This window comes from Habropoda laboriosa, unplaced genomic scaffold, assembly GCF_001263275.1.
Source record: "Habropoda laboriosa isolate 0110345459 unplaced genomic scaffold, ASM126327v1 scaffold113, whole genome shotgun sequence".
NCBI lineage: Eukaryota > Metazoa > Arthropoda > Insecta > Hymenoptera > Apidae > Habropoda > Habropoda laboriosa.
Window position 1 is genome coordinate 330,373 of NW_017100216.1, and position 16,524 is coordinate 346,896.

Consider the following 16,524-nt stretch of genomic DNA (forward strand, 5'->3'; position numbering starts at 1 on the left):
ATTAAAGGATATCGTCGAAGAGTGTTTTCCGTTTGTTATCATCGAGGGGGCGGTTGGCGATAAACATTTTCCGCCGAACTCGCGAGTTCTTCTCCGCGAAAACACGTTCTCTAACGGCTACCGTACAATATTGTCGATGAACAGCGAGTGTTGTGAAGCACCGTTTCGATCGATCGAGGCCTCCTTTCGATCGCTTCCCGAGGTATAATTAAGTAAGTACGCTCTTTGAGTCGATTGGTCGCACGACACGAACACGTTCACCTCGGAAATTCTGAGTATATCGTTCTAAATATACGCGTACATCTGAATATCTGCTTGAGAAGGAAGGTTAAGTCGAGAGAGAAGGTAATTTTGGAAATTTCTGAAAATCTTTGATAATCGTCGAGATATGAAAATCGAAGAGAATATTGTAATACCATGAAAAATTGTATCCCTGCGAGTGACGTGTCGCACGTGCGATCGGTTTCAGATGATAAGCCTCGAGGCCGGGAATCTTATCGCTAAAGTATACGAAGTACGAAGGCACAAGTTCCGGGGGGGAAAGTATCTGCCGTGAAGTTCGACCGAAGAAATCCAGCCACGCTGGATAGACGTGTCCCCGACTTCCGGAAACGCCTCACTCGCCTACCATCTTCTCCAACCCTCTCTTTCTTTCAACGTGTAACACGTTCTCCAAACAATTCTTTCTCTCTCTCGGTCTACGCTTTCGAACTTTCAACGAACCTCTGAATCTCCCCCGTTTCTCTCGATTTTTTTTTTTTCGAATTATTCCTCACGATCTGATCGTCCTCCTCCCTTCTGTCTCTCCGCCTCTGCCACTCGTCTTCTATTATTGCGACTTTCTTTTCTTTCCCTTACTTTGAACACGGAGCAACGTGTAATTGCTAAGGCACGAAGAGCGAACGAGAGCTTCTTTAAATTCGTCCGCCCTGTAGAACGCAATTGACACTTGTCTGCGGATGAATTCGTTTGTATAAGTCCGTTGAAGAATCCAGCCGGGTGAGAGAGTAGAGACGAGGGCGAGGAAGGCTGTGGGTGCGAGTGTTTTCGGGGGAGGAAGAGAACGGGAGGACGATCGTGTATCGAGAGACACGTTCATACATATTTCATGGGGTTGAATTGCGCCTAGCGTGAGATAGAGACGGTGATAGAGTCGTCGTTTCGGTTTCACACGGGTTATGTGTCTCTTTTGAGAACACCTGTCGCTTGTTCGTTTCGTTGATCGTCCTTAATATCGGAACACACTGCTACGAGGATCGATGGAAAGTATAAAGATTTCGTAATCCAGTTTCACCGGTATTTATGTGTGTATGTATACCTTGGTATTCCAAGTGTATTCGTGTTTTCTTCCAAGCTTCTTTCCGTATGCCTGACCATCGACGATTGCAGTTTCACCGGTATTTATGTGTGTATGTATACCTTGGTTAAGGAAACAGGTATTCCAAGTGTATTCGTGTTTTCTTCCAAGCTTCTTTCCGTATGCCTGACCATCGACGATTCGTTCAGAGGATCGTTCACGACTCTGCGTCGAATCAGATCGCAGCTACGTGACCCACCTTGTGAATCTTCTCCGCTCGAACGGATCGAAAAGCAACGCGATCTCGCGAGTGTTCCGTTGTGAAGGCCTCTTTGCGGAGGAAAAAATTGGGGGGGAACGAGGACGAAACGCGGTGAATTTGAAAAGAAGGCACAGAGAGCTAACTAGCGTTCGTTGTAAAATCGAAAAGCACCGTGATTTCGAGAACGAGGTAAGGGCTCCGCGAGAAAGAAGGAAACGGAGACGAAAGGCGGAGTATTTTTTTTCGGTGAAAATAAATCGCAGAGGGCTAAATAGCGAGCGTTATTGGCTTGAAAAGCACCGCGACTCCGTTAACCGCGATCTCGCGAGTGTTCCGAAGGCTGCTTTGCAAAGGGAGAAAGGAACGAAGACGAAAAGCGGAGAATTTTCCCGGTGAAGGTACAGAGGCTGAGCAGCGTTCGTTATAACAACGACGTTATGAAAAATAGCGCGTTTCATCGGGGTTTTTATCGAACGCGTGGACGCTGCGAGACAGTTTCCGGTTTCGAAGCACGCGCCGGTTGCACTCTTGGATTCCTTCGCTTGGCGAAAGAGACGCGGAGAAACCGACTGAGGGGAAAAAGAGCGAGCACCGTGAAAACGCGAGCATTTCGACGTCTATGGGGTACGAACGAAGAAAATATCGACGAGAATAGCTAATAATATTCAAGTACGCTACGAAGAGAAATCCTCTTTTCTTCTTCAACTTCCTTCGATACGGTATTGCTAGCCGATCATCGTGGAAAGGTAGCCGCGCGTAAAAAGAGGCTGCAACGAGAAAAATTGCGCGTTAAATAAAACCGTGAAAAACTATCGTTCGAAACGAAGTCTATGGAAAAGAGAAAAAGAAAATAATTAGGGCCAGCTGAGAAGACAAAAGGGAGATTTGCCGGTAAAAATGTACGAAAGCGCGTTTCCTCGAGCTTTCGACCAACGTGTCTGTGTGTGTGTTTCTTGGATAATAATATCTGTTCTACTCTTGTTGTATCCCGCCTTGGTGAACGCGAGTTCCTCGCGTATTATTCTGCGTGCTAGCAGGCCATGGCTGACTATACTCTTCTGAACGAAAACTACGAAGCGTGTTCCATCGTTCGAGCGTTTTCAGCCCGCGAGGAGCGTCGATGTGACGTAATTGCGACGCTCAACTCTACTCCATAGCGGCCTCTTGAAGAGCGTGCAGATGAGCGTACAGACCATCCGCCGATATTAGATCGTCGTGAGTGCCCATCTCAGCGACCGTTCCCTTCTCCAGCACGCAGATCACGTCGGCGTTTCTTATAGTGGCCAGACGATGCGCTATGGTGATACACGTTCTGCCCTCCATGGCTTTGTCCAAGGCCGCTTGCACGACCTACGCAGAAAAATCACACGTTGCTGTTTAGTTACCTTTCGTTATCTTTGTTGGTTTTTCTTGGGGGGTTTAAAACAGTGGTGTTCAGTCGTTGCCCGTACGGGCAATGTTTTGGGCTCCGCGGGCGCAAATTAATCGGCGGGCAACAAGCCACGCCTTGTTATGTAGTAACTATAAATGGTGTAAAGAAAGATCTATAATGCTACCACAAGTGTCTTTTCTCCCAATTTGTTTTAATGTATGTGAGATCACTAGCCCGCGACTTTGCCCTCAGCTCTGCCCGCGGGCATCGGCGAGTGTCCTTGCCCACCCGACACTGGCCTAGAGCTTCTTAGTTCTTCCGAGGTCAGATATGCTCGAATACGAATGCAATTACGACGTCTATGAATAAAATAGAGACCAGTGATGATCACTAAACTCACTCAAGCCTCAAACTCACTCAAGCCTCAAACTCACTCAGGCTCAATCTCACTCAAGCCTCTAACTCACTCAGGCTCAATCTCACTCAAGCCTCAAACTCACTCAGGCCCAATCTCACTCAGGCCTCGATCTTACTCAGGCCTCGATCCCACTCAGGCCTCAATCTCACTCAGGCCTTCGACCTCACTCAAGCTCAATCTCACTCAAGCCTCAAACTCACTCAGGCCTCAATGTCACTTAAGCCTCAATCTCACTCAGGCCTCAATCTCACTCAGGCCTCGATCTTACTCAGGCCTCGATCCCACTCAGGCCTCAATCTCACTCAGGCCTCAATGTCACTCAAGCCTCAATCTCACTCAGGCCTCAAACTCACTCAGGCTCGACCTCACTCAGGCTCAATCTCACTCAAGCCTCAAACTCACTCAGGCCCAATCTCACTCAGGCCTCAAACTCACTCAGGCCCAATCTCACTCAGGCCTCGATCTTACTCAGGCCTCGATCTCACTCAGGCCTCGATCTCACTCAGGCCTCGATCTTACTCAGGCCTCAATCTCACTCAGGCCTCAAAGTTTATATGTTAGAGCATATCAGCAAACGAATCTTCAGGAATATGAAAAAGTAAAGACTCGAAATGTCAATCCTCAGTCGAAAGATTCAATCCCAATGGAAAATGGAAAATTCCATATACCGACCCTAGGTGTTACTTCGTCAATAGGTGCCGCTATTTAACGATTTAAATATTAAATGCTATTTAATTTACGACCCCGCTATATTTCTTCCACCGACTGTACACTAGTGTCGCGTTAGCTGGCCGCGATTTTTTCTTGCTAGCTGACCCACCAGTTCTTGAAACTGGCTTCGTAAAGAGACTTTCAGACCTCTATATTTTACATCAAGTATCTGTATTTCATTTTCACTCAACACAGAAGAAATGTACTCGGGATTTTCGAGAATTATACCTCCTTTGACGGTCCGTTAACCGCGGAATGTTTGTAATTTATATTAGTAATTCTCAAAGGTAGAACGCGTAATAGAGATGAGATTTTTAACCTTTACACAAACGAACGAGTTGAATCGTTGGAATGTCGCGAAAGAATGCAGCACGTGGCCTGGTGAAACAGACAACGCGCTCGATGGTATGCAACCGGTCTATTTTCCCCTGGAGAGCAACGGAACAAAGAGCGAAACACGTCGGTTCGTAAGCAGCCGTGAAACAATAATTGCCGTGAAATTCGTTCGACGGACGAGCCGTTTCCCGTCCGTGGAAACAACAATCGAGCCAGGCTCTCGCCTGGTCCGAGTATTTCCGATTGTTACCATAGATAATACTATTGCGTTGTCCTCGATTGTGTTGGCGATTTCGAGTGGGCCGCCACACCACCGGTTGGCTAGAATAATCGATCTTTGTGGCTCGGGAAATTAAGCGTTGAACTGAGATAATCGTTCGAGAAGCTCTCGTCTATCCTTCATGTTTCGCGAGATAAATCGAGAAAAATTTGTAGATTCGAATCTTCCGTCTTTCTTTTGGAACAGCGTGGCTCTGATTGAAGCTGCGTTTTAAATGTATAGTCGGTGGAGCAGATGTAAAGTGGAGCATCGTGTGACGCCACGGATTGATGCAACGAAAGTCACTGTTTTAGGGACTCGAATTTATGACAAGACAAATATGAATTAACACTTTTATCCTGTTGACTGGAGAAGACTTAACTAGCCATTGGTTAGTCAATATTTAGAACACGATAGTTTATTTATCGAAGGATTCTTCATTCATACTTGTATTGTTAAACTTGTATTGATCATAAAATACATCATATTTGCATTTGTAAAAATGAAAATTGAGTAACTACATAGTTATAATCTTTGCTCAATTTCTGTTTGAGAGGTGAACCCAGTTAACAGCTTAATATTTAACCCTAGTGCGGTCTTCGGGTCTTTTTTGACCCATCCCCTTCTAATTTTTTAAATAAATTCTGTTGTTATTAAGTTTACATCATATTAATTTCATTTTCATTTTATAATTTTACATTTTTTCATTAATTTTATAAAAATTGTTACACATGAGGTCTTTGGGTCTTTTTTGACCCAAGTGTGTATTCGAACGGAAGAACGCACTAGGTTTTAAGTTTCTATCTGTGTCTGAATACCTACTGGTGCAGTAAGTATTGGGTGACTGCAAAAGTTCGTTCCCGATTTAAAAATAAAACGTATAGTCGGGGCCACGATATAGCGAGGTCGTAAAATCGGTCAGACGTCAAAGTAAACATGTTTTAGCTGCCGGGACCCGAAAATTGACAGAGATACGAGCAGATAAGTACTTGAAACCATTGTCAGGACCGTACGAAGAATTCTTGTATCCAGCGAAAGTCAACTGATTCTAATATATTTACTGAAAACTGCATGCAGCTAGGACAAATTAGGGTTTCTCCCTCTGGGGGAAGCCGCTTTTGGAAGTACGGTTACAGGTAAAGGTCTTATTGATGTCTTTAGCATCTTAGTTTATCTACTCGTGTTATATACAGATAGAAAGTGCAAAAAGATTGTGTAGCTTAATATTAACATATTTTCCATTTGTAAATGAAATACCATTTTCTACTTGAAGTACCAAAGTTTATTGTTGGAACCCTCAAACAGACTGCAACACACGGCCTTGAGTGCCGCAACATCAATCGGTGCCGATTCTTCAGAGTTTAATTTACGACCTCGCTATATCGTGGCCCCAACTATACACAACGATGTGACGATATTCCACGACGCTAAAACAAACATTTATGGTTCCCGCCACCCCCGAAAATCGGGCGCGAACTGTTGCAATCATCCAATACACAATACTGTGGGGTTTTTGGTATGAAAGGGTGAATGTGGGGAGAGATGGGGAAACGGAGAGAGTTGGTGTGAATGGCCTGGAAAGGAAGAACGAATGAAAGGCGCATTTTTTTTATGTTTAGACAATAACATGGGTTGGTGTGTGTGTGACGCGTGTGTTGGAGAAAAAGAAGAAGAGTGTAAGTGGTGTGTGTTCGACCAGCGAACGAGAAGCATCGAACCGTAAATATTAAGAGAGCGAATTACATTTTCTGTCACAGATAAAGATATGTAGGAACAGGGTTTTATTAAAGTGTCTATTCCGCTAGTTACAGAGATAACACGACGAGTAAGACTAGTTCGTAGCGTCTACACAGGCCTTATCGTATCTGATCGTATCGTATCGTAGCGTATCGTAGCTTCTTGCAGACTTCTTCCAGACTCACTCCAAACTGACAGACTAATTTCCGACTGATTTCCGATTGCCCTCGCGTGTCGCGGGCTTTTATCCTCGCCCAGTCCGAACGTTCCAGACATTTTTTCTAAACTCGTTACGACCGGGCTGGGGTTTTCGCCTGCCCGGTCGCGTTACGTCAACGCTCATATGCACGCATACACACTTAAGCCTGCCGGCACGTGCCGATCAGCCGGTAAATACATCGAGAAGATTCGATTATCCGTGTCCGCGGTTTCTCTTATCATGCCTGCTTCCCACAGATAATATTAGTGAACAGCACCGGCGACGCGTGGGGTACTTTTAATTTAATGTACATAAAGAGTAATCAACAAAATCCCACAATACTGCCCTTATTTCAAGATTCAGGTCCTTATCTTCTCACACTTCTCTCAATTTCATTATCAAGACACTCGAAAGGTGCTTACTTCGACGTTCGACCAATTTTCCAATCTTACCACATTTATTCCACCGACTATACGATCCGCGGACGAATGGCGGGAAGGTAGGTATAATTTCCGTGTAACGCGGGATACATTAGTCGAGACAACGTGTTTCGATCGTACCGCCGCGCCGGCAAACATATGAATTTTAATCCCGAAAAATTACCATATAAAGTGTGTCCGTTCCATTACGTAATGTAACACAAGGGGGTGAGAGTAGGAAACCCGGGCCGTGGCCGTATCTTTTTTCGTCGGCTTCGCTTCGCGCGCTTTTTGCTCGTATTGTTCATTAAAATCCATCAGGATCCATTAATATTCATCAGCCGCGGCGCACTCGCAACAGTACCGCTAGTTTACATTGCCGAACCTTCGCTGTTATTCACCAGCGGACTGTCCTAATATTCATCGTTCACCGTTACAAAATATTTCCCCCCCAACTGTTTCTTCGCCATCCAGTCGACGTTGTACCGCGAAAAAACGCGACCAACGTACGGAAGAGAAATTTGTTTACCGAGCACCTTTCTTATACGTAATCAGACTCTTCGGGTGAAAATTTGGAACGTTGTTAACGTGCCCCAGCTTCCTGATTGATTTGAAATTAAAATTTTACCCCGAGTACACATTTCGGTGCAATTAGTACTTGGTGTTTTCTTCTTGTGTTTCTGTCAATTTGCTGGTAAGAACTGTCGTATACCTCTCTCCTATCTTTCATTAGTTTTTAGTCATCCTGCCTCCTTTCCTTAACTGTAAACAAATCCGCATCATCCTAACGTTAGTCACCCCGAAACCTAGACCTCCACATCATCCTTTACTCATCGCTGAACCTAGACCTCACCGCCTCTCCCTACATTGATCTCTGAGACCAACCCCTACTCTCGTACTTACCGAACCTATATCTAGAAACCTTTTCCGTCGAAACAGCAGATTTTTGTCTAGTGGTCTTCACGCACCGAACGTCACCGAACTGTCTAATAAAGTCGAATAGTACTACGCGCAGAATAGCTCCCTTATTTCGCCCCAGTTTCCGTCAGGCTCTCCTACCGCGTACCTATTGAATATAATAAGCCAACGCAAGGAATCGCGAGCCGCGGAATACAACAGAACAGTGGAAACATGCTTTAGCAGAAGATATCGGGTCATCTTATAGGTTCGTGTCGAATTTTATAATTTAGATCGATATTTCCGTACCAGTGGAAACATGCTTTAGCGGAAGATATCGGGTCATCTTATAGGTTCGTGTCGAATTTTATAATTTAGATCGATATTTCCGTACGTCGGAGATTTTTCGAAAATTTTTCTCTGCAGTTAAGGTAAAGGTACCAGTAGTTGACCATGTATGGAATTGAATTGTCTTATTTCTGCTTTCCATTCTAATTATAACTTGTGCTGGTAATTGTTGAAAATAAATTTAAAATATCCGGCATTTTGTTCATTTTCACAGAAATTGAAATGTGGGATCGTCAATGCCTAGAGAATATATCACAGTTTATGACAATTTTCGGATTCTGGATATATGTAGTTAATTCGATTTGTAGGAATCCTGTACACCAGTTGGCCATCTGGAAGAAAAGATATTCCGAGCGAAGATGACGAAAGGCATAAGAACAAATTATTTTGCAAATGTTACAAGCATTTTCTTATAGTTCATAGTATAGTAAATTGAAATAGAAAATTTTATATTAATCGATTATTCATTTTTTGCTGTACTGTCGTTTAAAAATCTTATATTTTACCCACTTGTTATCGTGTCCTAACCCCTCAAGTGACAATCCCTCTTACATGCTAGCAGAATGCAACAGTCGAGATTCTACCGTACATTATGCTACCCTAACTGGAAAACCTTGTCAAAACACTCGAAACACGCTTACTTCGACGCTTAAATCAATTTCACGACCTCGCTATATTTCCTCCTCCGACTATACCAAATGTTCGCCGAAGAAAGCCGCTCAAGAAGTTACCGTGTAATTTGCACACCTAACTCTCGTACACTGTTTCAAGAAAATTTCCTTCCTACCTTACATCCGCCTATTTACTACAAGAAATTTACACGCGGAGAATCAACCAATCACCTCGAGGATCGCATAAATTAACCGTCTAAACTAGAACGGTTCCCAGATCCCACACAAATCTGCTAAAAGCAAAAAGAACGTAGCTGCCTCCCGAAGAGGAGACACGTCTCCAGAGTCGAGTTTACGAATCGTTCGGTTTGAGACGAAAAGTGGATCGGTATCAAGGGGATTGCAACGGCATTCTACCCGAGTCTTTTCTCGTGGCCATTAAGTCGATGGAGCAGTTCGAGCTCTCGCGAGAGCGATAACGAACCGAAATTTCTTCTAGGTTTTCAATTGAATCGAACGATGTTCCCCTTCGTCATCGTCAACTCTTTCTCTCTCTCCCTCGAAAATACCACGCGATGATAATAATCAGTGTGGAGGAAAAAAAAAGGAAGAAGAAGAGTGTCTGTAGGTTGACGGCGCTGTTAATTGGACGCGAGGGTGACACAATGCGGTGTCGAGGCTGAAACGCGCGGCTTTTGTCCTCGTGAGAATTCCTCGCGCTTCTTCGGCCTCTCGAGAGGAGGACGGCTGGTCATTTTTCCCCCGAGCTTTCTGTCCTTCTGGCCGCGAAAAAGCGCCACCGCCGCGTATTATATTACTGAATGCGCCGCGTCCGCGTCTCGCTTCAGCCCGATTTCACGACCCATTTTCTCCCGTTTGCCCCGCGGTCTTTCTGCGCGACACTATTTCAACCCTCCGCGGAGATTCTTTCTCGTCTGGACGATTAAAATGAAATATCTCGCGGGAAGATGAAACGTGTCGCGCGTGCAATTAACCGGGAGTATTCGAACGACGAGATGGTCGTGGAAAATTTTTAGGGTTTCTCTAAGTGTACGAGGAAGTTTTTCGAGAATTAATTGTGCAGACTGGACTCACCTTCTCGCTCTGAGTGTCGAGGGCGGATGTAGCCTCGTCCAACAGAAGGATTCGAGGATTTCTCACCAAAGCTCGCGCGATCGCGATTCGTTGCTTCTGTCCTCCTGACAGCTGCGTACCCTTAGATCCTAACCTAGTATCGTACCCCTGCAACAACGATTAAACGGCTCTTTTTCTCCTTTCTGAACACAGTTTTTAACAGTTTTGCTATGAAAAGCGTGAATACAGAGTGGTTTTTAGTTTGCTCGAAAAATTGCAGGAGTGTAACATACTACAGGTGAAAATATGGAAAGAATTTTATTACAAAGTGATGATAAAATATTCACTTATGGGGATCTTTAACCTATGATTTAATATTATTTATACAGGATTTAAGCTTGACGTATAGTTGGGGTCACGATGTAGCGAGGTCGTAAATTAAACTCTCAAGAATCGGCATCGATTGATGTTGCGGCACTCAAGGCCGTGTGTTGCAGTCTGTTTGAGGGTTCCAACAATAAACGAATGGTAGCATATGATTTGGTACTTCAAGTAGAAAATGGTATTTCATTTACAAATGGAAAATATGTTAATATTAAAGCTACACAATCCTTTTAAAGACCTCAATAAGACCTTTACTTGTAACCGTACTTCCAAAAGCGGCTTCCCCCAGAGGGAGAAACCCTAATTTGGCCCTTCCAATAGTCAGGCAACACCAAAGTGCACCAGACATTTATCTACCACGAAACAATTAATTTTCAATCGTACATGTCTTCATTTTTATGTCATTGCCCTTCCAATAGTCAGGCAACACCAAAGTGCAGCAGACATTTATCTACCACGAAACAATTAATTTTCAATCGTACATGTCTTCATTTTTATGTCATTATTGAATAACTATTTCATCCAATAAACAGCCAGCACTTTTACACTGAAACGTGCAATTAGCGAAAGGTTTAACAGCACTAATTGAGCCACTCAGAAGTTAAAATAATCCACTTTTTCAAATTCTCCTAATTTTAGTATCAATGCACATGCACGGTACTTCGTAAATAAATAAAGAAATGTTAATAAATTCAATTCGGTGAAGTTAGTCACATTGAGTTGTGAGTGGTTTAATTAACGTTCGAGGATAATGTAACTCACTAGTGGTAGAGAGCTGACGAAGCTGTGAATGTTCGACTTCTTGGCGGCCTCCATGACCTCGTCTATCGTGACCCGGCGAGAATTGTCACCGTAGGCGATGTTCTCCGCGATCGTCCTGTCGAACAGCACCGGCTCCTGGCCAACGACGCCCAGCTGAGACCTCAGATTGCGTAACGACACCGAGGAGATGTCGCGTCTGTCCATCGTGACGGTACCGGAAATCGGATCGTAGAGTCGTTGCAACAGCTGGATGCAAGTAGACTTTCCGCATCCACTTTGGCCAACTAAAGCGACCATCTGACCGGGCTTCACGATTAAATTCAGACCTTGTAGAATCTGCATCTCTGACCTCGTCGGATAGTGGAACTCGACTTTTGAGAATTGTATCAGGCCATCTGCTTTCTGCGATGATTGATCAAACAAAAAAACCCTTCATTCAAATGTCTTTCTATGCTATTTTACAGTAGGAGCAATTATAACGCGAGAAATTCAAATTAAGCTTCATCGATATAGCGTTTTCGCGAATTTTCTTCGGATGCAAAATTTGTACGACCTTTCTTTACCGCGTTTTCTCGAATTTCCTTCAGATTCAAAATTTCTATGTCCTTTTTCTTTTGATCGCGTTTTCGACAATTTTCTTTAAATCCAAAATTTGTACGTTCTTCTTTTTGGTCGTGAAAGCGCGAATTTTCCTCAGATTCAAAGTTTCTATGTCTACTTTTTTTATCGCGTTTTCGAGAATTTTCTTTAGATTAAAAATTTGCATGTTCTTCTTTTTACCGCGTTTTCGCGAATTTCCTTCAGATTCAAAATTTCTATGTCCTTTTTCTTTTGATCGCGTTTTCGAGAATTTTCTTTAAATCCAAAATTTGTACGTTCTTCTTTTTGGTCGTGAAAGCGCGAATTTGTCTATTTTCTTTAACGCGTTACACGGAGTCCTACTGTAATAGAAAATGAAATATAAAGAGTAAGAGGATCGGCGAAATCCTCTAGATTACAGAGCTATTTGCCGGGTGAAACATATAACTCGCGGCACTAAACGCTTCCGCATCAAGTTCGGAACGTCGTTCATTCGTATATCGCTTCATTAAACGATTCGAAATTCTAGAGGGATATTCGTAGACCTAATCAAACACAGCCTCCCCGGTTTTGAGCGTAATTAACGCGCGTTGCCCGAGGCATCGCTGTCAGTACGTCATAAATTCGATGGTTTGCTAAACAGTCGTAATGAAACGGCGCAGAGAGACAGGCAGAGGCAGACGTTAGAAACGACTAGCTTTACCTCCCTTTGCTCCCGACTCGATATCGTTTTCTTTCAGATAACACGCGTAGATACGATCGAATTAATCGAACGTTCCACAAAACACACCTCTCGTTCCACAAAACCACAAGTGTATACTATTTATACGGCACAAGCTGTCGCTGTTCCGCGCGAAACTTACCCAGTCCAGATCTTTATCTTCCGAGTCAGGCGGCGAGGCGATCTCCGGGACCCTGTCCAACAGTTGGAATATCCTTCCAGCTGAGATCTTGGCGGTGTTGAAGTTAGGCGCGAAAGCAAGCGCCTGTCCAAGCATCCAAGAACCGAAGATCAACGCCTCCGACACTTTAATCACGTCTTGATAACTCAGACCTTCTGTAGCTACCAAAGCGCCGCCGTAGTAGAGACTCAAAGCGTAACCGAAGAACGGCGTGGTCTGTCCACACGAAAACACCAATCCTCTCAATCTGTTTCTGATTCTCGTCGCCTCGGCCACGTGATCCAGCTCGACGCAATAGCGTGCCAAAAATGCCTCCTCTTTACCGAGACTGGCCACGGTTCTGATGTTCGAGATAGCCTCTGTGGCTATTCTCGTGGCTGCTTCCATCTTCTTCTTCTCCTGCAGACCTTGACCGCTCATCACTCGAGCTTCGAAGAACACCGCGCCGAGCACCAACGGTATCGAAACGACCGAGACCAACGTCATCTTCCAGGTGTAGTACATCGACAATCCTATTCCGAGGACCAACGTTGACATTGCTTGAAGGATAGCGCCTACGCGTGTTCCAGTTGCACCTTGAACAGCACCGGCGTCGGAGGATAACCTGGCGCATAGTGCGCCAACGCTGTTGGAATCTTCGTCGTACCAGCCCATCTCTTGCTTCAACATCGCCGCGAACGTCATTCTTCTGATCCTCGTGGTCATACGTACACCGGCAAGACCGAACATGTACATCTGTAGGAACGTGCCTATACCGGTGACCACGCCGACTATGAGGAAGAGGATGGAGAAGTTGACGGTTTCGTTGCGTACTTCGTCGTCGTCTTGGAGACCTAGCACGTAGTAGACCTCACCGAAGAGGACAGCGAAAGCTGGGAACGAGGCACCGACCATTGCTGCTGCTAGACAACCTGAAGAAGAAATGCGTGGTTTTGGGTAAGTGGGTTTTTCTAACAGATTTCTGGAGTGGGAATGTTGCGAGGGTGTTAATTTCGGGGGTTCTGGGTGTAAGGCGTGAGGATAGTACCAAGAGAATCAAAGATTTGAGGTTTTCGGGTGTGAGTCGTGAGAATAGTGACAAGAGAATTAAAATTTTGAGGTTTTCAGGTTTGAGCCGTGAGGATAGTGACAAGGGAATGAAAGATTTGAGGCTTTCAGAGCTAGGCATTGTGTAGTTGTCATTCTGGAGGCTTCAGGGTGCAAGCTATGTCCTTATGGGAAAAGTATTCCGAGGTTTCGCAAGCAAACGTGAGCTGCAAAGCTCACTTCATGAGTGCTCGAATGATAGTGACACACATTCGTAGTAATATTCGACAGTGTCGTTCGAACTCTAATAAAGTGAACTGCAATGCTTGCCAAAGTCGGAATATTTCTCCCATTAGGACACGATTTCAACACGGAAGCCTCAAAATTAATAACTCTGCGATACCGGGCCACAAAAGTCTCAAATCTTAAGAATACCGTGGATATACGAGGATCTTAAGGGATTTTATTCGTTGATTTAATATTTTTCATTGGTAAAATTAGACGATGTAACGAACAGTTGAACGAGTAATAAACAAGCCAATTGTACCGATCAAATTGAAAGGCCATTCCGGTTTATTAAGCCCGAATATCCTCATCATTGGCGCGTCGTACTGCTTCTCGTGCTCTTCCAACTGGTTCGCCGAGCTCTCTGATGCGCCAGCAAGTGACAAGCGATGAGAGTGCATCGACAGAGTGGAGAATTGTCTCTTCAGAGGTGGTTTCTGCTTGGGTATGGCTGCGGTCACCGTTTTCGCTGCTGACGCTGTCGCTTTCGCTGCAAATTCGATAAAACACCGTTCGAATTTTCTTTACTTTAACCTGAGACCGGTTCTTTTCTCTCTCCAGGTCATTGGAAGGTCAAAATTTAGGATCGAAATGAAGGTTCTTGGCCAATTTCTCGGAAGAAAAAAATCTATCGCTTTCATTCGAAATTGCATAAAACACCGTACGAATTTTCTTTATTTTAAAGGAAATCAATTCTTTTATTTCTTAAAGTCATTTGAATGTCCGAATTTAGGATCAAAACCAAGGTCCTTCGTCAATTTCTCAAAAGAAACATCTGTTGCTTTTGCTGGAAATTAGATGAAACACCATTCCATTTTTCTTTATTTTAAAGAAAAACGATTATTTTCTCCCGCGAGGTCATTTTAAGATTAAAATTTAGATTCAATATGAAAGTTCTTCGCCAATTTCTAGAAGAATCTGTCGCTTTCGCTGAAAATTGCATAAAACACTATTCGAACTTTCTTTATTTTAAACGAAGTCAATTCTTATATTACTTAAAGTCGTTTGAAGGTCAAAATTTAGGATCGAAATGGAGGCTCTTGGCCAATTTCTCAAAAAAAAGAAAAATCTGTCGCTTTCCCTGAAAATTGCACGAAACACCCTTCAATTTTTCTTAAATTTTAAACCGAGACGATCCTTTTCTCTCTCAAGATCATTTAAAGATCTCAAAAAAAAAAAAATCCCAATCTCTCTGTTACAATCACAAAACCACCTAAAAAAAAACCCAAAGCAATTACCTCTAGCGGTAGCACTGGCATCAGCAGACACCAATCCGTAGTAATGCTTTCCCAGCGCCAACAGTTCTTCATGCGTGCCCTGTTCAACCACCTGTCCGTCCTTTATAAACACTATCCTATCAGCATTGGTAATTGTCGACAATCTATGAGTAACAACGATGGTCGTTCTGCCTTTCGAAGCCGCGTCCAAAGCTCTCTGCACCGTTGCCTCGCTGTGCAAGTCCAAAGCGGAAGTAGCTTCGTCCAGTAAAAGTATAGCCGGTCGTCTGACCAATGCTCGGGCAATAGCGATCCTCTGCTTCTGTCCACCGGACATTTGCGAACCTCTCTCTCCTACGGGACTATCGTACGCCTAAAAATGAACGTCCACAATTCATCACCACATTCATCCTACTTAACACTAGATTTACGGGACGCGTGATTTTCACGCATTTCGAATTTCACTAGGAAAACTACAGAAACCGTTTACATTTCTCTCCTATCACTTAACGCTTATTGTAAATTTTATATAAACATATTTTGTTCGAATTATCATTCATTTGTTAGTTAATAGTGTATAATATTGTAGGAACCTAGGGAAAAATATTGAGGGACCCAAACGGGAATCGAACCCGGGACCTGCGGCTTAGCAAGCCGAGGCTTTGCGCGCTACGCCAACCACTCCCTCTCTATTCTCTCTTCGAGGTTTCCTATCTTTTGGGTATGGAGGCCCCGATACTACACTCGGCCATCCTGAACTGACATTCACCCTCGAATGTCCTCAGTGCAACACAACTCAACTCAACACTTTCGGGTACACTCCCCCACACAGTGGCCACTCTCTCAGCCGAAACTCTGTTTCTCAACTTTTTTGGGAGACGTGCACCACCCTCTCACATGTTTTCATCTCACAGCGCCTGGGGCTTCGTGCAGCCGTAGATGCCTCCATCCCGGACGAGCCCCCAACCATTTGTAGGAACCAACGACGGAAAAATATTGAGGGACCCAACGGGAATCGAACCCGGGACCTTCGGCTTAGCAAGCCGACGCTTTGCGCGCTACACCAACCACTCCCTCTCTATTCTCCCGTATCGGTTTCCTATTTTTCGGATACGGAGGCCCCGATGCTACAATATATTTTTAAATAAAATAAGTTGCTTTCTAAAGAAAATATGCGGTTTCATTCACGCGTGTCCGTAGAGATAGGTAGGGTAATTCCGGGAGAGACGGACCAGGCAAGTATTTCCTACATTATCCGCCAAATGTGGAACGCGTCGGTATTCTTTTGTTTTACATTTGTTTTACGGAAAGCGACTATCAGTGTTTTTTCTTCCGTATCTGGCGGATAATGCGGGAAATACTTGCCTGGTCCGTCTCTCCCGAAATTACCCTATATAAGAAATGTCCGTAAACCTAGTGTTAACCAACA

General features: G+C 44.1%; 1 protein-coding gene across 6 annotated transcripts in view; it reads right to left on the reverse strand.

The window, feature by feature from the left end:
- Window positions 1–749: 749 nt before the first annotated feature.
- The window catches only part of LOC108570859 (multidrug resistance protein homolog 49), a 123,371-nt gene continuing 107,596 nt past the window's right edge, over window positions 750–16,524 (reverse strand). For 5 of the 6 annotated variants that reach the window (XM_017932783.1, XM_017932782.1, XM_017932784.1 and 2 more), the window contains 6 exons: window positions 15,117–15,468; window positions 14,141–14,368; window positions 12,529–13,478; window positions 11,087–11,488; window positions 9,962–10,108; window positions 2,706–2,909 (listed from right to left, as the gene is read on the reverse strand). In XM_017932783.1, the coding sequence (XP_017788272.1) occupies window positions 2,706–2,909; window positions 9,962–10,108; window positions 11,087–11,488; window positions 12,529–13,478; window positions 14,141–14,368; window positions 15,117–15,468 (2,283 nt within the window). Of the gene's footprint in view, window positions 1,319–1,419; window positions 2,910–9,961; window positions 10,109–11,086; window positions 11,489–12,528; window positions 13,479–14,140; window positions 14,369–15,116; window positions 15,469–16,524 lie in introns of those variants that run through there. The other variant, XM_017932785.1, reaches the window with a different exon arrangement.